The sequence below is a fragment of the Myotis yumanensis genome, unplaced genomic scaffold (assembly GCF_028538775.1).
Source record: "Myotis yumanensis isolate MYYU_CA2020_CCGP unplaced genomic scaffold, mMyoYum1.0.hap1 SCAF_2, whole genome shotgun sequence".
Taxonomy (NCBI): Eukaryota; Metazoa; Chordata; class Mammalia; order Chiroptera; family Vespertilionidae; genus Myotis; species Myotis yumanensis.
In genome coordinates, this window is record NW_027223753.1 from 37,034,858 (window position 1) to 37,057,802 (window position 22,945).

Consider the following 22,945-nt stretch of genomic DNA (forward strand, 5'->3'; position numbering starts at 1 on the left):
TCCAACTGCTTCAGGCCACAGGGATGCCGTGGCCCCGAGAGAAAGGCCTGCCCCAGGTCACACACCAGAGCTCAGGAATAAGAAAGGAGGATCAAAGTCCTGCCATCAGCTCATGGGGCTCCTTGAGGTCTCAGACTTTCGGGCCAAAATGTTAAAGTGACCTTTCCTCGCACTAGGGGAGTCTGGGTCTGAGAACCTGAAGCCTGGTAGGGAGTATTAGGTCACACGGGCATGCATAGAAAAAAAGCTCTAGAAAGGAAGTTTCATAGTAGCTGTTTTGGGGTGTTGGAATTATGGGTAATTTTTGTTTTGTTCTTAATGTTTTCCAGCATTCTCTATTATTTCTAGGATGAGCTTGTCTTGCTTGTATGATGGAAAACACATCCCTTGAGAACACAGCAGCCACAGAAACCATCATTTGTCTGGAGCTTAACTGTCCCCAAACACTTGACTGTCCACCTAATTTGATCCTTGATGTTCTAAGTCGGTGCTGCCTTACACAATTATAATGTGAACCACATTTGCAATTTAAAATTCTCTAGTGGCCAAATTAAAAAAGCAAAAAGCAGTATATCCAAAATATGTTAATGTGAAATCAATATAAAAATGTTTATTCAAATGTTTATAAAACTGCTTCAGGCTTTTAAATTTAATTTTTTAAAAAGTTCAGTTCCAGGTGTACTGGCCACATTTCAAGGGAGCAGTCATTATTTACCACTGCTGACTGCCTCACTGGGCTGTGCAGTTGAGTTACAGATAAGGAAAATAATGCTCAGCTGGCGGAGATGATTGGCCAGGCCTCCCAGCTGGTCAGCTGTCAAGTGAAGGCTTGTGGTTCTGAAGCCCCTGTCAGTCTCCCCCTCCCCTCAGGGCCTCTCTGTGGCACAGACTTGGTTGAACTCCTGTGGAAGGAAAAGGTCTCTGGTTTTGGCTGGCCAGGATTTTAATGTGACTCAGATCAGGTACTGCCTCTTTAGTTCAACTCTCCGAGTTCATGGCCTGCCCCAGGTGACAGCCCTCGGATTTGGAGGTGGCCACCTGTTGGGATGCTAGGTCAGGGCTTCCAGATTGAGTGGGAGCTTCCATTAGGACAGTGGTTCTCAACCTTGGCTGCACATTAGAATCACCTGGGAATCTTTTAAAAATCCTGATTTCTGGGCCTCATCCTCCGGAAATTGTTTCTTTGTTACTAATGTTGTGGCCCCGCCCCATGACAAAGAAACAGAATTTCCGGAGGATGGGGCCCAGAAATCAGGATTTTTAAAAGATTCCCAGGTGATTCTAATGTGCAGCCAAGGCTGAGAACCTCTGCATTAGGATGACCTCAGCTGTCCCTTCCGGCTCTGTGATTTATGGTGAGGAGAGAAGAGATCACCTTGCCTCCCCAACTCCCAGCATGGCTAAGTGAGCCCCCATATCCTCAAGGGCCCTGGGGAAGAGCCTCAGAAGCCCAGAGGCCCGGGCTGCCTCCCAAGCCACCTGGTACCACCCAGCCCAGGAAGAGACTGTGGTGACTGGAGAGTAAGCTGGGCTCCAGGGTCCAAGGAGAGGAGGCATCTGTTTCCATCTGGTAATTGCTCCACTTGCGCGGTTGGGGGAAGGAATGCACCACTGCCAGGCTCCTCATGGAGGGAGAAGGGCTGCTTGCTGACTCGAACCTGGTCCTCACAGCAACCCCTGACGTGAGTACTGTGACCCATCTAACACCGGAGGTGCCCACTGCTGCCTGCGCACTTCACCCCGGAGGGCAGACGGCTGCTCACACTGGGATCCCTCCCCGTGCGAAGTCCTCAGGAGCTTCCAGACTCCTTCATGGCCTCAGGTCACCCCCCTCCTCTCACTGGCGCTGCTCCAGCCACCCCAGTTCCCCCACTTCTCCTTGAACCACCTTTGTCCTGGCTGTTCCTTCAGCCTGGAATTCTCTGTCTCCCCCGTCCACCTTCTTGTCCTTTCCACGTATCCTTTCCAAAATCAGTTTAGACAGCACTTCCTCCAAGAAGCCTTCCCTGACAGCCATCTCACCTTCCTCCCCTGGGCACCCTGTGCTTCCCAGTTTGTTACGGGCGGGCGCTCTGCCTGAGTCCCCAGCTCTGGTGCACCACAGGCTGGTAGGAACGGTGCTGAGTGAAGCCGGGGAGGAACCCAGTCTCCTGCCTTCCCTGCTCTCCTTTCCGCTCTTCTACTGCTGCTACTCATCTCTCAAGTCTCCACTCAGGCGCCACCTCCCTCTGGAGCCCTTCAGGCTACACTAGGCAGCTCCAGTGTGTTCCTACCTGCATCCCTCACTAACTGGGAGGCCTTGGGCGAGTTCCTGAGCCTCTGTGAGCCTCAGTTTCCACGGGAGGGTAGAATGGGGACAATGATGTTTTTTTGTGAAGGTTAATCTAGGTTTAGAATAATAAGTATTCAATACATTCTATTTATTAACACTCACTGTTCTCTGGTCTCCTGCAGACTGGGGGCACCTCCAGAGAAGGGCTGAATCTGGCTCAGCTCTGGGTCCACAGAGCCCAGGGCCTGGCCTGGCCTGGGTGCAGGTGTGTTGACGTGTGTGCTGTTAAGCCAGGGTGGAAGTCTAGACTAGTGTTAGAACGACAGCCTGTGGGCTTGGATGGCCATGAGCGCCCATTGTGGGGTCCCTGACAACAGGCCGTCTGGGCCAGCTGTGGTTTCCTTGCCAGGTTTAGGGGGATGCCCCCCGCTCTGTGTGTCTCTGTGACACTGAGGCAGCTGGCACCAGACTTTGGGGAACACGGGGGAACTTCGGGGAATGACTGTTGCAGACAGTGCCCTCTTCTGAGAGAAGAGAACCTGGCGGGTCTCTGGAGGTGTATGTACTCCAGGCTCCACTTTCAGCCCTCTCCTTCCCGGTTGGTTGTTTTTTATCAATGGCTTGGCCAAGGCCACTGACAGCATGTGGATCAGATTTATAGAGGACAGGAAGCTGGGAGGAACAGCTAATGTCTTGGATGAGGGAGTTGGGACTAAGCAGACCCCAGCAGACTGGGACCACGGGCCAATTCTGACATGATGAAACTGAACACGGACACGTGTTGGGCCATACTTGGCTTCAAGGGCTCGGAGAGAGCACAAACCCGGGTGGAAGAGGGAGGGGGAGGCGGGGCCTCAGCAGCAGCCTGTGGGAAGGGCCTGGGAGGTGGGGTGGGGGGTTAGTCAGGTGCTCAGCCTGTGAGGCCAGAAGCCTGGGGAACTTGCCAAGGAGGACATGGACCTGCCCTGACGGGGAGGGTGGGTGTATCCCACAGAGGGCAGCGGGGGTAGGTGCAGGTGACAGTGAGGCAGGCCTGGAGGGGCAGGGTGTGGAGCCTGGGCAGAGCAGACCTGGGGGACGTGGGATTGATGGGGAAAGCCACAGGGAAGCAGATCTCGGCTCAGCACCTGGAATAACTTCCTAACAAACAGAGCTGCCCCGCCCAGAAAGGAACCACCTTGAGGAGCAGTGAGCTTGCTCCAGTCACACAGCGAGGAAGCGGATTTGAACGTGGTCTACTAGCATGACAACATCCATAATCTCAACATGCTGGCCCTGGGATGTTAGAGGCAGGAAGGAGCTCAGAGCCCCGTGGCCAAGTCCTTGGGCTCTGGCCTCGGCTGACCTCGGGAGGCTCTCCCCAGCCGGCCTCTGGGATACAGCTGCAGGGAGTCCACCTGACAGGCAAGGAGAGGAGGCATCTGGGGTCCGTGGAGGCCCCTTCGCTCTGCCAAGCATTGCGGCTTCCTTTCCCCTGAGCAGATGACAGGCCAGCAGCTGACAGCAAGTGCCACGTTATGCAGAATTACGCTCCCCAGATGGCTCTGCCACACTCCCAGCCCCGAGCCAGCGCCTTCTGAGACCCGAGGCAAGATGCCCAGACTCCCACTTGGCGAAAGTCTGGGTTATCTGGTCCCAGTGCCCCCATGTCAGGGGCAGAAATTCCTCTGCTGCCTCTGTTTGCACCCCTCAGCAGACAGAGAACTCACTACCTCCATGGTTATGCTTATTAGAAAGTCCTTCCTGGCGCCAGAATGAAATCTGCCGCTGGAGAATCCCCCACACAGGGCCCAGCCCTGCCCTCTGGAGCCATGCACACCCCACCCTTTGGTTTCACTTTTATTTATTTATTTATTTATTTATTTATTTATTTATTACTATTGTTGAAAGTATTACATATGTCCCCTTTTTGCCCCATCAACCCCCCCCAGCCCACCCCTGGCTTCACTTTAGATTCCATGGGGGAGGTGGAGAGGGTGTGCTGGCTCAGGGTGTAGGAGGTGGGGCGGGGGAGAGGAGAAGGGGCCGTGCACAGACAGACATCACCCTGGCATCCCCAACTAACCTCCGAAGGTCCCTCCTCCCATGGCCCTGGGCACTGGGACAGGGCTTGACTGGGACTTACAAACAAGCTTGAACTGGATCAAAAGCAAAAGCTGGAGGGGCCTCCGCTGCCGCCCTCAGAGCTCAGAGCGGCCTGACCGTCGACCATTCTCAGCCACTTTCCACTAGGAAATAAGGGCCAAGTCAGGTTCCCAGCCCTATGTGAGCTGAGCTCCTGACCTTTCTTTCCCTCGAGGCAAAGAATGCCAGGTGTGAGGGAGCCAGAGTGTCCATTACTTTGCTCTACAGTTACAGACTGTCACCTGTCATGGCTGGTTATGACGAGCGCCAACATGCCACGGTTAGGAGCCCAGCCCCATCGGGAAGGAAAGACCCCACTGGAGCCTATGAGAACACAGGCCCCCTCCTCCTTTGGCTGAGCTCCTGGTGCCTACACCCCCCAAGGCTCTGGCCTAGGTCAGATGAGGCCCTCTCCAGGGCAGGGTCTTGCAGTTCTCCACAGAGAACAGAACAGGAGCTTTTTCAAAACCTCCCTCCCTCCCCAGACTGAGGTACATTCCCAGCCCACCCCAAGTTGAACATCTGCTCAGAATGCTATGGGGTTCCAGAACTGAATGGGGTGAGTTTGTGGTCCTCAAGGAGCTCTGCCCAGCGGGTTAAGAGACAACACAAAACCCTGGGTCATGCTGGGACTGAGAGAGGCCAGGGGTAGAGTGTAGCCCAGGTTGGGAATCAGGGTAGGCTTCTTAGAGGAGGTGACTGCTGGATAGGTCCTTGAAGGATGAGTAGGAACTCTATCTGGAGGGAGAAAGAGCATGGGAGTCTGTGAGGGGTGATAAAACCTGGGATTTTGTCAGAGTCACCAGGCTAATGGTCTGACACAGCTGGGCCATGTTTTCCTTCTTGATGAGTAAGGCAGTCAGCTGACTGGGCAAGAGGGCCAAAGACAGATCCCAGGGCCCCATCAGGGAGATCAGCAGAGTTCTGCTAAGAACAGATGCCCATGGCTTGAGGGGCAGAGTCTCGAAGCACAGGCTGCCCGCCTCCTGCCTCTTTCCCACTCACTGTTGGTCCCAGGCAGCCTGGGGCAGCTGCCCCCTGCACACTGGCTCCCAAACCAGACTTTGACGGCTGCTTGGCCCAGGACCAGCTCCAATAAGTTAGGACGTGGGTGTTTGGGAGTTTTCTGCCAAACTGGAGTTCCTCAGGAAGGGGGAGAAGGGAGTGTTGGGTTTCTTTGGCCAAATATGATTTCCTGATTCTAAGAAAAATCAGTTTAGCATTCTCATAAGAAATAGAAAGGAAAACAATATAGACACAGGAACACACATGCATACATAGACACACACACCATATACACATGTAAAGACACACCATGCATCCACACATAAACCCACACACGCACTTGGATTTCTTTGTTAAGAGATAGAGCTTACAAAACATTCTGCCATGTTCAGACTCAGTGAATCACAAACACATGGATTCAGTTTTCCTTGAATGATGCCTGGTTTAAGAAAGTGAAGAATGAGGGGAGAGGAGGGTTTGGCAAAAAGCAAGTGGAGAATTGGAGGCCCTAGTTGGATCCAGATGCTGACTTGACCCACCCCTGGTTCCCTGTGTCGCACTGGTCTGGGGATGTGTGAAAACAAGGCTCCGTTGGCTTCCAAGGGTTAGATGTGAACTCCAGCCTCAGTGGGGTTATAGTGGGTCTCTCTCTCTCTCTCTCTCTCTCTCTCTCTCTCTCTCACACACACACACACACACACACACACACACACACACACATACACACGAGCACCTGTTTGTAAACTTACAGATGGCATTGTGTCTGTTTGGTGGCTGAGGCTAAGGCTATGGCAAATGACAGAGCTTGAGGTGAATCTAAAATCCTGGGGGACAGTGATGCCCTAACAGTGTACCCGACAGCAACTAGGTATCTAGTGAAGGCAAAGGGGCTGTGCACACTCGGTTCCAGCCCTGAGTGGAAGAGTGAAACAGGATCACGAAGATGAGGGTGCAGCAGGACAAATCTTACGACATCATTTTAAATGAAAAAGACAAAAGAAGCAAATAGCCTTATTTTTGCAGAAGCAACAGTAAGTATTCCCCCAAAACTTAAAGGAACAGAAAGTTGCCCATACTCTTTGGGTTAAACTATAAATTAAAAGGAAAAGGGACCCTAACCGGTTTGGCTCCGTGGATAGAGTGTCAACCCATGGACTGAAGAGTCTCAGATTCGATTCAAGTCAAGAGCATGTACCTTGGTTGCGAGTTCAAAACCCAGTAAGGGATGTGCGGAAGGCAGCTGATCGATGTTTCTCTCTCATTGATGGTTCAAACTCTCTATCCCTCTCCCTTCCTCTCTATAAAAATCAATAAAAAAAATTTTTAAAAATAAAAAATAAATAAAAAGAAAAGGGCTCAGTGGTATTACTGGGAGAAAGTGGGAAAGAAAGGCTCCCAGGCCCCATAGACTTGACTTTTCAAACGCAAGAAGGTGTTATTAGCATGGGACCAGTCAGCAGTGGGGCACAGAGAAGACAACTGAGAGTGGCAAACCACCCAGCACCCATCCAAGAACCTCCCGTGGGAGAGGGACCCTAGTTCAAGGGCATGACATGCTGTTGCAGGTCCAACCATCAGGCTGTTAGCTCTTGTGCCGATGTAATGAGAGGCAGACTTTTCTAAATTTTGTCTGAGGCTTCTATGTTTATAGTTAGAGACAGCAAGTCTTACAGCTGATTTTGTTTTTAGAAGAATTTTACAAATGGCAAATGTAAGCTAATAGGGCACTCATTGTCCAGGGAAAGGGGAGACTTTAGTGATTTGGTGGAAGTGCCCTTCCTGGAGCCCTTAAGACCTGCAGAGTTACGGGAAGGTGCCTCAATTTGCCAAAGGGGCTCAGGGGCCTTCTGAGAGAAAAGAGACGAAGATCCCAACCCTTGGCCCCTCTGATTTGAAGTTAGGGTCCAGGTATACCAAGGTCTCTGGGCACTAAAGTTCCCCAGGGCTAACCTATCAGCAGGAAAAAGGGACGCAGGGCTCAATCCCAAGGAACTAAGCTCAGGGCGCGACTAAGGATGCTTTGAGGAACAAGGATTGAGTGCTTTGGGATCTAGGAGCCAGAGCAGGGCATCCCTGTGGCTTGATTAGGAATGTGCACCAGCCGAAGCAGTCAGCATACCCTTAGAGGCCATGGTGGCAAAAAACCCAAACAACCCTGTTTCAGAGCCTGGAATCACAATGGCTGCAGGGAAATACTCACGCTTTGAGAGGCAGGTAGGGACTGGCGCTGGGTTGGTGCCACGCAAACCCACCTCCCCCGGTACGCTCACTTGGGGGCATAGTTCCGAAGGGAAGAGCTCCTGCCACCTTTACATTATTTTTCTCTCTTTTCACAGCATTTGTCATAACTGAAGTCACGTGGGTTAAATGCACATATGGTGGGACTCTACCAGGTGGGACCCCAGAAATTCACCGAAAATGGCAAACCTGGGGTCACGTTGGTTATACAATTAAATGAGTTTTCCTGCCAGCAAACGGATTTCACCAGTGGGTTCCCGAGTAGTGTGACCCTATAGGGATGCTCTGGCCTGAGGCGGTGCGCATCTGTGTTCTTGGCCATTTACTTATCTCTGTGATCAATTGGCATTTGGTTTATTTGGTCTCAGAGGACAGGCGTGACCAGCTCAGAGGCTCAGACAAGGTAGAGCTTCTGAACCGGTCAGCTGAGGACCACACCTGGGCCTGGCATGTTCACTGCTCAGAATGATAAAACAGGGGAAAAGAACAGTGGCAGAATTAGGGTTGTGTGATAATAGGAGGATCCCCCCCCCCCGCCCCCCCCCCCGCCATTTCCCAAAATGTTTCTGCTTTGCTTACATAATGTTTTAAAGTACAAAAAGCTTTAAAAGATAACTCCTAACATCCTCAGTTCAAATGCTAGTCATGAAACTTCCCCGAATTCCACTTCCACTGCCCTTCCACTGCTCTTTAATTGCTTCATAAGCATTTATTAGGCACCTACTATGTACCAGACCCTGTGATGTCCCTGTGAAAGAGAAAAATTGATATTCCCCGGAATTCTTTTCATGTTAAGGGAGTTATCCTCATTCACAAGAAATTCCTGGATGAGCCATTTGGTCAGAGCTGAGACCGCCCCCGCCCCTCACCCCAGGGAACAGGGCACGAGTGGAGGTGACTTTTGAAAGACAAGGAGGACAGGATTTCTGGGTTTTCTTGGAATGGCAGTAGAGAGAAGGCAGGTGCAGGGAGAGAGAGCAAGGTGGACAAACCCTAAGATGGCCCCAATGATCCCCGCGCGTGTGTGATTCCCCTCCCCGAGTGTGAGTGCTTCTAATAGCCCAAGGCAAAGGTGAGGGATGCCACTCCTGTGACTACGTTATGTTATATAAGACTTTGTCTTAGAAGACCGGAGAGTGAGGGATCGTACTCCTGCCTTGATGAAGCAGAGAGCCCCATTGGGAACTATCTTTGGAGAGGGCAGAAGGCAGTGCTTTAACAATTTCCTCCTAAGGAGAGTTAAACCTTCGTGGGGGAAAAATGACATTTCTGAGCCTCAGACCCCTGCGTCCCTGAACCCTGCTTCCTGTACCTTCAACTGGTCTGTGATCCATCCATCCACCCATCGCCCACAGTCCCCTCAGCTCCTGCTCCAGCCAGCCCAGGGCTGGGCAGCATGGTCCCCCTGGGGCAACCGCCCTGGTGCGGGGACTGTCACTCAGGGCTGAGCAAAACCACCAACGATGCTCTGAAAATTCAGATGCCAGGCCCCATGCCGGGCTCACTGAGCCAGACTGCCAAGGGGCCCAAGCAGGGGTTGGTTTTCAAAGTTCCACAAGTGAACAAAATAAACTGATCAACGGAGTGGATCCAGAGACATGGAAGCCTGGAACAGAGTGGGGAATCTCGGAGGGAAGATGGGTGGGGTGGGGGAAAATGGGGGACATATGTAATACTTTCAACAACAAAAAATTATTTTTAAAAAAAAAGAGAGAGAGAAGTACAGATTGGTAGTTACAAAATAGTCACGGGGCGTAAGTCCAGCATAAGGAACAGAGTCAGTAAAATTGAAATAACTATGAATGGTGCCAGGTGGGGACTAGAAATACCAGGGGGAGCACTTTGTAAAGTATATGATGGTCTAATCATTATGCTGTACACCTGAAACTAACAAATACAAAATAATGTTGAATGTAAACAGTAAGTAAGTAATAAGTAAATGAAAGTTCCACAAGTGTTCTAATGGTTAAGAAAAAAGCAAAACCCTGATGTCTTGGGCTCGGGCCTTTGGCTGGAGCGACAGGGCCTGGCGTGAGGGCTGCTGCCCCCAGTCCCCAGGGCTCCCGGTGGGAACCTGGAACCAGGGCTGTCTGCGGTGCAATTGCTCCGAGGCAGTGGGAGGACACACGCTTTGCTTCTAGTTCCAATAACCTGCAAGCCTGGGCCCCAAATCCTGACACGCGTGACATTAAATGCTCTACCCTCTTCCAGGAGGACCTGCCACCCCTTCCCTTTGCCAAGCCCCTGGAGCAGGCTGGCACCTCCCTGGTCCCCACCCATGCCACAGACTTTTCTGCCTCCACACTTTTGCCCATGCTGTTCCTCCTTCCACGAATGCCCACTTCTCCTCTCAGCCAAGGCCCACTCCATGTTCAAGACCCAGCTCAAGGTTCTGTCTGTGAAATCCTCCCGGCTCTTCATCATTGATACATATGGACGATGACCTGTCTCCGCTGTTGATGCTGCAGGTAACCCTGGATATCCTCGGTGTTGTTAGTGAACCGAATTTGCAGTCACAACTGGCATGCCACCTTATGGGGTGCTGACACCGTTGTTTGTACAGTAATGACATAGACACAAACCAGTATTCCTACCTGAACTAGCCACTCGTGGCGCTAAAAAAAGGACTGCCCCTGCTGAGGGGTAGGACCAGTCGCCACCACCCCTCCATGTACATCACTGTGTTTTTATGGGAGACACTGCGGGGTCAGGTACACATTCCCCTGTGTCCTTCGCACTAACCTCTACCTGGTGGTCCGTGTAACGACTTTTGCAGGAGTCAGAAATCTAATGGACAAGCAGAGGGAGATGAAAAGGTGTGAAGAAGTACGGGTGGTGCTGGTGGAGGCTGACTCGAGGGATGAAAAGATCCTGTGCCTGCCTTGGAGGGTCCCACCATCTGGCAGGGAGACAGTCACAGAGACACTTTGTTCCAGAGAAAGGACGCCTGGGGGGAGGGAGGTGGGACCAGCTGGCCTCGGCTGGAGCCCAGTTCAGTCACTCTTCCCACAGTCTGGCACATTCCGGCTCTTGGGCCTCTTTTCTCTACAATCTGCTGCAAACCGGCACCTGGCCGGAGCCCCACCTCAGACAGGCACGCCACAGGCCAGCTGAGGGCACCTTCCCCCAGCCAGCTGTGGCTCCTAAGTCACCAAGAGGGCGAGCGCTGAGCAGACAGCACAGGCGGGTGTGGCTGAGAGTCTGCAAGAGGCTCCGGGGGAAGAACAGGAGCTTTGGGGTCACTCACCAGAAATGTGAACCCAACCAAGGCTCTTCCCATCTGAGTTGTGGTGACCTGACTTGTAAAATGGGGGGAGAGCACCCCCGTCCCTGGCAGGGTTTTCCTGAGAATGAAATCGGAGAATGTACTCAGAACACCCAGCATGGCTCCTGACTCACTACGGGTGTCACATGTTTCTCTAACTTATTAAAGCTTCCCCAGGCTCCTCCAAGGCCCAGATGAGATGTTTCATGAAACCCCCTCCCCCTGCTTCTGCTCTCAGCAGGCAGTGCCTGTGGGCGACCTCCTCCTCCTCTGTGCTTTGACTTAGCACCACGGCTGGTCACTTCCTCTGGAAAGTCTACCTTCACTCAGGCACACATGCTCCCTCAACACTGATAACCTGCGTGATCCTGCACACCCGTGTTCGTGGCAGCCTTTGCAGGGCATGGACCAGGTCCCCTGCATCTCCACGTAACACACCACAGACAGGCTGGTCTCCTGGGTTCCAGCCGGGAGCCCCTGGGGACTGAAGAGCCGCAGGCCACACGCCAGGCTCTGTGGCTTCAGACAGAAGGCCTGAGCCCAAGACATCAGGGTTTGACTTTCTTCTTAACCGTTTGGACACTTGTGGAACTTTGAAAACCAACCCCTGCTTGGGCCCCTTGGCGGTCTGGCTCAGTGAGCCCGGCATGGGGCCTGGCATCTGAATTTTCAGAGCATCGTTGGTGGTTTTGCTCAGCCCTGAGTGACAGTCCCCGCACCAGGGCGGTTGCCCCCATGGGGACCATGCTGCCCAGCCCAGGGCTGCCTGGAGCAGGAGCTGAGGGAACTGTGGGCGATGGGTGGATGGATGGATCACAGACCAGTTGAAGGTACAGGAAGCAGGGTTCAGGGACGCAGGGGTCTGAGGCTCAGAAATGTGTCATTTTCCCCCAAGAAGTTTTAATTCTCCTTAGGAGGAAAATGTTAAAGCACTGCTTTTTTTCAATGACACGGTTGCTCTGCACCAGCCCAAACTGTATAATAAACAAACGGAATGTATGAATACACACTGGCTTTTCTCAAGTTAATGCCACATTGCATTTCCAGCCACGAGAAAGCACGTGGGTCTGGTGGAAAGAGAGATCCGGCCCCTGAGAGCCTGACTCAAACAGCTGATGGCCCCTAGTCACTGGGTAAACCAGTTAAACTGTCGCCCATGTGAGGCGTGTCCTAGCCAAGGCCACAGGATGGTTTGTGGAGCAAGCAGGCCTAGGACCTAGACCCTGACTCGCTGACCTCAGGATCTCTTTTTAAGTTAAATGACTTGTCCCGCGTCACATGGCTAGGAAAAGGCAGGGCCAGGGTGGGAACCCAATTCTGTCTGACTCTAGGGTCCACATGGAGAGTAGGAGGCAGGAAGGGTGGTCAACGGTGAAGGGGGATTAAGTGCCTAACAAGAGTCCTGTGCCTTATTTTGTAATAAAACTGGAAAGAAGAGGTAGGGGGCGTCCTGCACTTCCTCCATTAACTTATTCAGCCATCACGTAACTGACTATTTTCTCATCGGTCTCCCTCACAGCCTGTGAGCTCCTCAGGGACCGAACCTCCTTCATCTCTGTAGCGGCAGCGCCCAGTACAGGGCCAAGTGCCCAGAAAGCACAATGCATGATTGTTGAATGGTTTCATTAATTCACTTGACAAGTGAATTAAGGAGGACCTACTGTGTGCTAGGCATTTGGCTAGGTCCAGAGTGAAGCCTCAACTGAATGTTGTCTCTCCTTTACAGGGTTTATGGTCCAGTGAAAGATAAAGAAACCAGTCAACTGAATATGTATAAAATAACAATGTCTAATACGTGCTGTGTGGAAAATACGGGGAGGAAGATCACTATGGGGGAGGGAGTGTTGGACTTATAGGTGAGATATTAAAGGCATGCGGACAGATTAGAAAAAGCCGAAGAAACTGCAACATTTAGAGGTCGAGGAGAGAAACTGGGATGGAGGAGCAGAGAGCAAGCAAAGAGCCAGGAGAGTGTCAGGCCGTAGGGAAGAGTACTTCAGGCGGAAGAGAGTGATCAGGGGCTGTGTCAAGTGTATGGACCGCTGGGGAGAGCTCATGTAAAGCAAGTGGCCCAGCAGCATGGAGGCCACTGGGAACTTGGACAGACTCGCTGACTCAGCGAATGACCCGGAGGATGCTTAAAGAGGAGACAACAACCAGCATGGGTTGAGGAGTCTGGGAAAGCTCGTGGAGGGAGATGGCGTTTCAGCAGAGCCTTGAAGAATGAGTCTTGAGAGACCTAAATGCTGCCGGCAAGACGCTGAACAAGGCTCCCCGGGGTAACCGAAGGTACCGTTAATTGGCCTTTGGGACCAGAGAGCATTGTGTCCATGACACTACAGGGAAAGGGGGAGGAGCTGTCTTATTCCTCAATAGCAGGGAGGCTGTGGGGCAGGGAGGCTGATGACAATGCTTGGGGGACAAAGCCCATCACACCCCCCAGGACTCAGAGGCTCATCTGCTTCCCTCCCTGCAGAGAAGTCCTGGGAAGTGAGGACTCCAAACACAGGGCCTCAGAGCACAGGGCTCTTCGATACTAAATGGAGTAGTCAGATCGCTACACATCTGGAAAAGAAAGGGGCAGGGCCTTACTCAGGGTCACCCAGCACATCAGCGAGAGGGACCAGGTGATCTCAGTGATTCCCTGTGTCCCTCGCTCTCATGGGTGAAGTCTGAATTCTGTAGCCTGGCATTCAAGGTCTTTCATGATTGAGCAAGAAGCCCCCTTCCAAATTCACCTCCCCCCTCCCTCCCTCACACTCTGGGACCCAGCCCCCTGAACATTTAGCACATGCAAATATATAACCTCATATAGTCCTCACAATCACGCTTGGGAGTAGGTGTCATTTTTCATTTTACGGACGAGGAAACTGAGGCTCAGAGAAGTTTAATAACCTGTCCAAGGTTACACAGCCAGTACAGTGCACAGCTGAGCCAGGATATTGTTAGGTCGGAGAGAGCCAGGATCAGATACATACAGACATGGGATGAGACAATGGACTCCCCCTGGAATTTCTCACAGATCTGGGATTTCTCACAAGTCAACGTGCCAGACACAGATACCTGCTTCTTCTCCCTGAATCCACATACTCCCCTGCAGCTGAAGCCTCCTCAACTGAATACCTCAGCTCATGTCCCCGCCCCTCACCCAACCGCAGTATAAAAAAAGCGCCCCCCTCCATGTTGGCGTGAATCCACGTGCCCTGTCTTTGGGGGTACGTGGGTCTCCCGGGGACGCAGAATAAACTTTCCTTTCCTTTCTTTTCTGATTCACTGGACTCTATTTCTTGCGCCGCCTCCTGAGCCACCTAACCTAACAGATATCACCTCGGGAGAGTCCCCAATGCCACCTTCCCCCCCACACCTTGCTGCTTTCACCCCCTCTGGGAAGCAATCCCTGAGCCCCCGAGCTACCTTGGAGTCAGGTCTCATCCGATAACTCCCAATCACTTGTTAAGGTCCATTGGATGGCACTGAAATAACTGGGGCCGCTGGACGACTTAGACTCCAGCAGCCTGTGCCACAGTCTCCTGCCTATAAAGGCCCCACAATCACACGGCTCCCAGGCCCACAGGTGCAGTCCAGTCACTCACAGCAGGAGCAGGGAACCAACAGAACCGAAGAGAATCCTCTCCCCTCCCCGCCCAGACCTCCCGGCCAAATGCCTTGGCCCTCACCTGGAGACCACCAGCGGTAGGATCAGCATCTTCAACATCCTCATCAGGAGCTCTCCGGGAAACTGGAAGTAACTAATTTCCTGAAAACACAGCAAGAGCTGAGGTTATAGCCGGCGCTGCAGACGTCAGTTGCTCAGTTCTTTTTTTCTTTTTAATTGTTTTATTGCTCAGAGTATTACATATGTCTCCTTTTTCCCCGGCCCTTGACAATCCCCTGGCCTCCCCTACCCCCAGTGTCTTATGTCCATTGGTTATGCTTATATGCATGCATACAAGTCCTTCGGTTGATCTCTTACCCCACCCCCCACCCCCAGCCCTCCCCAGTTGCTCAGTTCTTTATCATCTTCAAAGCACTGCTTCATTCGCACTCTCCTGTCTACAACGTGCACAGCAGAGTCCTTGGAGGAAGCGTGGGCTGTTGAGCCAAACAGACTTGTCCCCTGCCCCCTCCTAACTAGCTGTGTGGCCGTAAGCGAGCTACTTGGAGTTTTTCTCATCTGTGACCCAAGAGTAATAACCACTTCATAGGGTCAGTGGGAGGCTGAAATGAGAGGATGCACATGAAGCATTGGGCAGAGAGCCTGATTGAGAGTAAGTGTTCAGTAATCACAGTAAATAACAGCTCTCCCCCACCTCTGCCCCTTCACTGCCTATGGTGCTACAAATCGGTCTCACGCAGTAGATGCTAGGAGGCACGAGGGCAGGGCTGCATGCTGCTCACACATTCATTCCACACCTACTGTGCCGGGCATCACACTGGGTACCCACTAATGAAATAGGCACAGTTTTTGCCCTGAAGTTCTCAGTCTAGTTTATGAGGAGACTGACTCAGAAACAGACCATGGTATTCTTTTTTTTTTTTTTATTGATTTTTTACAGAGAGGAAGGGAGAGAGATAGAGAGTGAGAAACATCGATGAGAGAGAAACATCGATCAGCCGCCTCCTGCACATCTGTGCCCACAACCAAGGTACATGCCCTTGACCGGAATCGAACCTGGGACCTTTCAGTCTGCAGGCCGACGCTCTATCCCCTGAGCCAAACCGGTCTCGGCCAGACCATGGTATTCTTGAGTCAGTTTCTCATTCAGTGTTGGGTCCATTGTCTGCCTCCCCACACAGCGCCCCCAACGTTTAAAATGCTGAAAGAGAATTGGATTGGATTGGTGAGACACCACTCAGTAAAAAGAGGCCTGGATAGAATTCTATGCTGGGCTTCCTCCTGGGCCGCTGGTTCCAGCCTATCTATGCGGCTGGCATCGGGGTCCTAAATTCTTGCCCAATCTGCTGTCTCCAGATCCTGTGACCAGACTCTGACAACTGAATGGGAGGGGACTACTGAGCCCAGTAAAATTTGAATTTCAGATAAACAACTACATTTGTTTTTTACTTATACTAAATATTGCTCATCTGAAATTCAAATGTAACTGGGTATGCTGTTTTCAAATTTAATTTAGTTCAGTTTTGCTGTTTCTGGCAACCCTAGTTTGAGGCCACTTTCATCAAAAGGTGAGGTTGTGGTAAAGGCTGGTACATCCAAATTAAAGTTTTGTACTTGAAACTTTTTTTAAAGGCCAAACATAACACTTGGTTAATGGTCTGATGATTTGAAAAGCTCCAAATCCTAGAATTTTGGTGCCGAGAAGGGTTTTTTAAAGATCTTTTAGTTCAGCTGACTCATTTTGTAGTTGAGGAAGCTAAGCCAGGAGAGGGAGGTGACTTGCTTCACAGAGTGAGTTAGCATCAGTGAGAACCTGACATCAGGCCTCCCGTTCCGCTACCATTTCCAGTGCACAGAAATTCTACTTTTAAAAATATAGCCATCATGGCTGTGTATGTTTAATTAATTTTAACCAATGTGTCTATTCTTTAATTTAAGTAGCACTATAATGATAAAAAGGCAGCCCCTTCCTCACCCATCTCTATCCCAACCCAACTTCCCAGGATTGAACACCCTCAACTCTCTTAGATGTTTTCATTAGTATTGTTATTTCTAAATAATACAGTTATAATACTATTTCTAGATATATCTTTTTGACATCTATTAACTTCCCTTTTTGACATCTGCCATGACAGATGAAGACTTATCCCCTTTTTCCTCCTACCATTTCACCATTATATCACAATTTTTGGTTAAATTAATAGTCAAGGTTTAATTAATAGTCACTATTGAGCCAAGTAATATGCTAGAACCTTCTTTTTTACAACCTTTCTTGTATGACCTAAGTTTCCTGCAGTTAATAATTGACTAATTTTTTATTTGTTTTCTGTGAACCACTCACTAATTTCTTCCAAGTGCTTCAACATTTCTTTAAAAAGTCCAAACAAGCCCTAACTGGTTTGGCTCGGTGGATAGAGCATTGGCCTGCAGACTGAAGGGTCCCAGGTTTGATTCCAGTCAAGGGCATGTATAGGGTGTCCCAAAATTCACACAAGATTTGAATTTTGCGTGAGCATTAACAACAACAACAAAAAATAAAAGCCTAATTTTACTTGGTTTATTGAATCAGATTCTAATATCTGTTGCCCTTTGATTTCAATTCCTTCAATTTGATAAGCATTACCAAGTACCAATTATGGCCCAGTAGCAGGGACAATGAAGACCACGGCTTTGCATATGTGCCAGCAAAGCCGTGGAGGCCATTTACCTGATGTGCTATTCCTATACTGTATACTTTATGAATCAATTAAAAATTTACAATTTTTAATTATAAACCTGTGTTTTCTATCAAAATTACTTCTTGGGTGAATTTTGGGACACTCTATACCTTGGTTGTGGGCACATCCCCAGTAGGAGGTGTGCAGGAGGCAGCTGATCAATGTTACTAACTCTTGATCCCTCTCCCTTCCTCTCTGTAAAAAATCAATAATATATATATATATATATATTTAAAAGTCCAAACAACAAAAACAAAAAACAATAAAAATAAAAAGGCCCAACAGGAGTATTTTCTGTATACTCAAGCATAACTATTCCTTTTGTGCCCTTCAAGAGCACTCCATCTTCCTATTCCAGTTTGGGCAGATTGCTCTCTAGGCCTCTTCTTTGCTGTCATTCTGGGACTTTCTCCTGTATATTGTCCCCTCTTTCCTGGATTTCTTGTTTTCTTCGTTTACTTCCTTGTTTTTCGGGAACATCTCCTTTGGTAGCTTTCTCAGTAAGAGTGAATGGAAGAGAAACTTCGGAGTCCTTATATAAGTAAAAATGCCTTTATTCTACCTTTACCTCTGACAGTAGTTTGGCCATATATAAGATCCTTAGTTTAAAAGAATTTCCCCTCCAAGGAGATTTGACTTGGGATGGTGAACACACAATATGATATCCAGATGATGTATTATAGAATTGTAACCTGAAACATATATGATTTTATTAACTAATACCACCCCAATAAACTCATTAAAAATAAATAAATAAAATAATTTCCCCTTCAAATTTCAAAGGCACTTACATTTTGCCTTTTAGATTCCAGTGTTGCTTAAGATGTTTGGAGCTACTTTTACTTTCTATTCTTTACATGAGGCTTGTTTTATTCCCACAGAACCATTTAAGGATCATCTGTTTATCTCCAATTTTCTGTAATTTTCAAAGTGATAAACTATGGTATGAGGTTTTCCTCTTTCTTTTTAAAAAATTCATACTAGTAGTGTGTGCATACCTATCATTTTTTTTATTTTTAACAGGTTCTGTAATCTTGACAATACCTTTTTATTTTAGGTACACTTTCTTCTCGTGAAATATTACTTTCAAACCTTCTTGTGTTCTCTGTGAATTTTGTCTCCCCTTTTTCTCTTAGTGCTCTCTAAAACTCTCAGAGAGTTGGATATTGGGCATTCTAATTTTCTTTATCTGTTTCCATCTCTTTTTGTTTTACTTTCTGGAAGATTTCTGCAACTTTATCCCGGCTATTGACCTTTTAATCCTGGCTCATCTATTTTTTATTTTCAAAAGCTCTTTCTTGTTCTTGGATTGTTTTTTCTTTTTGCATCCCACTCCGTTTTATAGTCACTATATCTTCTCTCATATCTTCAAAGAACTTAAGATTTAGCCCTGGCCTGGGGGTGGGGGGGTGGGGGGGGTGGGGGGGGAGGGGGGGAGGGGGGTCTCAGTGGTTGGAGCATTGTCGTCCCACACACCAAAAGGTTGCAGGTTTTATTCCTACTCAGGGCACATACCTAGGCTGCAGGTTGGACACCTGGTCATGGGGTGTGCGGGAGACAGGCAACTGATCAATGTTTCTCTCTCTCTCTCTCTCTCTCTCTCTCTCTCTCTCTCTCTCTCTCTCTTCTTTCCTCTCCCTCTAAAAAATCAATAAAAACATATCCTCAGGTGAGGATTAAAAAATTCCATTACTATAATTTTGGTAGAATCCAGGAAGGACAGGAAAAAGTGTGCAGTTGTAAATTCACCATGTTAACTGGAACTCTCAAAATGATCTATATTTTTAAATGAGATACTTATTTCAATAATATTACAAATTATAAATCTTGTAGATTATTTTCTGAAATAGGACTTTCTATTTGTAAACTGTTTATAATTTTTTTGCCTGTTGCATAAGCTTACAAAATAAGAAGGGCTTGGTTTCTGAATCACAGGCAGAGATCAGACAAACTCCTGGATTTCAAAGTAAGATGCTGAGAAAGCCAATTTCTGCCAAATAACTGTTCTAAGACTCCACATCCTTCCTTCAGTTTATCTGGCAGGTTAATTCCGATGGGAATATATTTGCATTTCCAAACAGATGGGGAAGGCAGCTTTGGCAAAGGAGGCCCCAGATGAGTTTGGCTTTTCATAATAAGTATTCCAACTTGTTTTCACAAAATAATCTTCCTGCAGGAAAGATAGTTTTGTTGTTGAGGAAAATCAAAGAAAGTAGATAGCAGATGGTTTGTGCTATTGCCAGTTTAATTCAGCAAATAGCTGAGGGTTCTTTCTGTGATAAGCACTGACCTAAGTTTACATTTTGATTCAAGAAAAGCCCATGAGATATTCAGCAAGTTGAAGTCTGATGGGGAAATAGACTTCTACACAAATGGCTCTGAAGTAAGGCAGCCGGCAGCAGGGTTACAGTGGAGGGATGAGCCTGGGGTGAGTCGGGGAGGAGATATGGGCAGATCTGGAAGAATTTGTCTAAGATTTGGAACATGAGATGGTCTTGATGTGGGTAGCACGTAGACAGGTAGGTAAAGGGGGAAGGAAGGAGGGAACACTCAGTAAGCACCCACGATATGCCAGGCACTGATGGATCCTTGTTTACTCCTCAACAATTCTAGTGACACATAGTGCCCCCACTCCATTTTACAGATGAGGTAACTGAGGTAAAAAAGGAGATAAGATTTTGCCTAGGGCCACACAGCCACTTCTTAGGAGAGTCAAAGTTCAGGTTTCCTCTGCCTCCAGAGTCCGTGCTTCTTCCTAAATAACTGAAGGTGGCTTCACGGTGTTACTACAGGAATAGTGGCCCAATTCCCAGGGCCACTATTTTAAATATATTTTTATTGATTTCAGAGAGGAAAGGAGAGGGAGAGAGAGAGAGAGAGAGAGAGAGAGAGAGAGAGAGAGAGAGAGAAACATCAATGATGACAGAGAATCATTGATCCCACAGCTCTTAGCCCTGCGGTTATGCTAATGAGACATCCTTGCCTCCATTCATCTGGTGATGCCAGTTTGTAACCACTTGCTCTCCATTTTATTGGATGTCCCTCTAGTCCTATAATGTATTTTTCACACTCATGTTACAGATGAGAAAACTGGGACCCAGAGAGGCAAAGTGACTCACCCACGGTGTTGTTATCAGGGAGCCATGGAGGGGGAATGTGACCCTCGGACCCCTCAGGCCCACACCCCCCTCCTAAAGGAGGACCCCGTGCTGCCCGGGGGCTGACCTGTGGTGAGAGGCGCTGGGTCCTCAGGAAGAAGCCGAGGAGGCAGCCCACGGTGACAGACAGCACAGACAGGATGAGCAGTCCGTTCCGCTTACAAACATCCCTCCCTCGTGCCAGGATGGCACCCGGCACCATGGTGAGCCCAGCCTGCTGGCACTGGGCACAGCACCATGCCATGCACGTGAGGCCAGCCGGGGGCACAGGGTCCTGGCTGGGGGCTTTGGCTCCTCAGCAGGCAGGTGGTCAGGGTTGCTAAGCACCAGTTGCCAGCCACTCGGCCATGGCCTGAGTGGCTGCCCCAGAGGGAAGCCACAATCCTATTACCAGCTGCATCATTAGGAGCTGGGAGCAGATTAGGGCCTGGGAAATTAGAGCAGGCCACGTAGTCTGGGGGCTCGGACCTCAAAGCCAAGTGCTCCTCTTAAACAGGGGAGGGACCAGGGACTGGTGGGAGGAACGAGAGGAACATTCGCTTGGCTGCTTTGATTTTTACCCCCACGTCATTCCAGAAAGAATTGAAGGCAAGGCAATAGGATACTAGCTCACTGCCAATTAACTGATAACATTAATGAAGCATTTATCGCGCACCAGGTATTATTCTAGAAGCACATTGCTTGTATGAGCACATTTAATAGAAGCACCAACCCCAATAAGTAAGTACAATACCTATCATTTTACAGATAAAGAAACTGAGGCAAAGAGAGGTTGAGTCACGAGCATGTGCTGTGTGCTGACTTGCTCTGGCTGCCTTACCTGTGTGACTCAGGGAATCATCCCGGCAGCCTAGGAGGCCGACCTTCATTTGACTGGGAGGGTCCCTGGGCCAAGGTCATAGAGCTGGCACGTAGCAGAGCGGAATTCAGGCCAACGAAGTGTGGGGAATGCGGGCTGTGAGGCCAGTGGACCTGGGTTCAAACCGGCTCTGCCACTTGCTGTGATGCTTCCTCCTAGGGCTGCTTTAAGCCCAAGCGAAGACCTCTGTCGGTTCTCAGGGCCTATTATTTTTAAAGATGACAGAGCCCAGGGACCTACATTCAAGTCCCAGCTCCGCCACTTACTAGCTGTGTAACCCTGGACAAGCCTTTTAAGCTCACGTGCCTCAGTTTCCCCATCCATACAGCAGGCACAGTGACACCGCACCTACTTTATTAGGGCCGGTGCCACATCCCCTCCGGAGAATATTTGTGAAATTCAGCGGTGGTGACCTGCAACGTGCTGAACAGGGATTATCATCTACATTTAGCATTTTAGAGAAAGGTTTGCTTTTTGCTATTTCTTGTGGCCTGCCCTGCCCTTTAAAGCCAGAGGGAATTAACTCCCGTCTATTTTACCAGGAGTCTGTAATCTCATTAGGGGCAGTCAGACACAGCAGGGAGCACTCTGCGGTGTGCAAAAGGGCTGCATCCCCTGACAGAGGGCGTGGAGGGGTGATGGATGGAGAGGACGGGGTGGTGGGCACAAGGGGCTGCTGGTGGCTTAGGTGGAGGGGGTCAGGGTGCAGGCCCTGAAGCCCTGAGCAGAGCTCCCGACTTGGAGGGGACCCTCAGATTCTAGTCCCAATTTAGCCAGCTCTGTGACATTGCCCTCTCTGGGCCTCTGTCTTGCCACCCTTAGAATTGGAGAAATTGGCTAGGTGCTTTCTAAGAATCCCTCAGTTCAACAAGCCAACCTTCCAAAGCCTTTATTCCTTGCCAGTAGCTTTGGGGGTGTGAGGGTGGAGTAGCTACAAGCCTGAGAATTTTATTTTTTCCCTCCAACCCCAACTCTTAAAACCAAGAATTTTCTAATATACCTTCAACTCCAACAAATGCCTCATTTTCCAATTTACCAGGTGGCTTAGTTACTGCCTAGAAGAGAAAACATTCTGAGTAGACATTTGAATTTGCATTTAAGATCAAATGGCCTTTGGTCTTGCCATGAAGTCTTGCTTTCCACTTGAACTCCAAGACGATTCCCACGGTGCCCCCACCACTGTTCCTGCCTTCCGTCCCTCCCACGTGGACTCAGCCACCACCTGCTTCCCAGAATAAAGGCCTTTCTTTTTGTTGCTCCCATGGTCTTCAACCAAGGAAATGACTATTCACTCAAACCATGTTCTTATAGCACCAACTCATATCACTCCTCTGGGTACTGGGACACAGCAATGAATGACAGAGCCCTTGCCCTCAGGGAGCTTAGAAGAAAATGGAGAGGTTCTAAGAAAGGACTGATGCACACTAATGAGCAAGTGACTGGCAATGAGCTCACTAAGGACATTTGCAAATGACATTGAAAGGCTCCAGGATAAGAACCCTTCAATAGTCCCCCATTTCCCGCAGAATCAGTTGCCTTATAATATTACAAGATATGCAGTTTTCCCCCATAATTAAAAGCAAGTTGAGGAATGCTAGCTGAAACAAAGTTAAGCAGATTCTTTATTCCAGGACAGCTCAAAGTCAGACTGCTCAAGTTCAAATGTTAGCTCTACCACTTGCTAGCTGTGT

At 49.4% G+C, this 22,945-nt stretch overlaps 1 protein-coding gene across 2 annotated transcripts in view; it reads right to left on the reverse strand.

Moving 5' to 3' along the window:
* SLC1A7 (solute carrier family 1 member 7) overlaps window positions 1-20,612 on the reverse strand; it is a 40,568-nt gene extending 19,956 nt beyond the window's left edge. Inside the window, exons 1-2 of one of the 2 annotated variants that reach the window (XM_070405152.1) lie at window positions 20,463-20,612; window positions 14,582-14,661 (exon numbers count right to left, since the gene is read on the reverse strand). In XM_070405152.1, coding sequence (XP_070261253.1) covers window positions 14,582-14,661; window positions 20,463-20,597 — 215 coding nt within the window. In that variant the 5' untranslated portion in view covers window positions 20,598-20,612. The remainder of the gene's footprint in view (window positions 1-14,581; window positions 14,662-20,462) is intronic. The other variant, XM_070405153.1, reaches the window with a different exon arrangement.
* Between the last annotated feature and the right edge of the window lie 2,333 nt (window positions 20,613-22,945).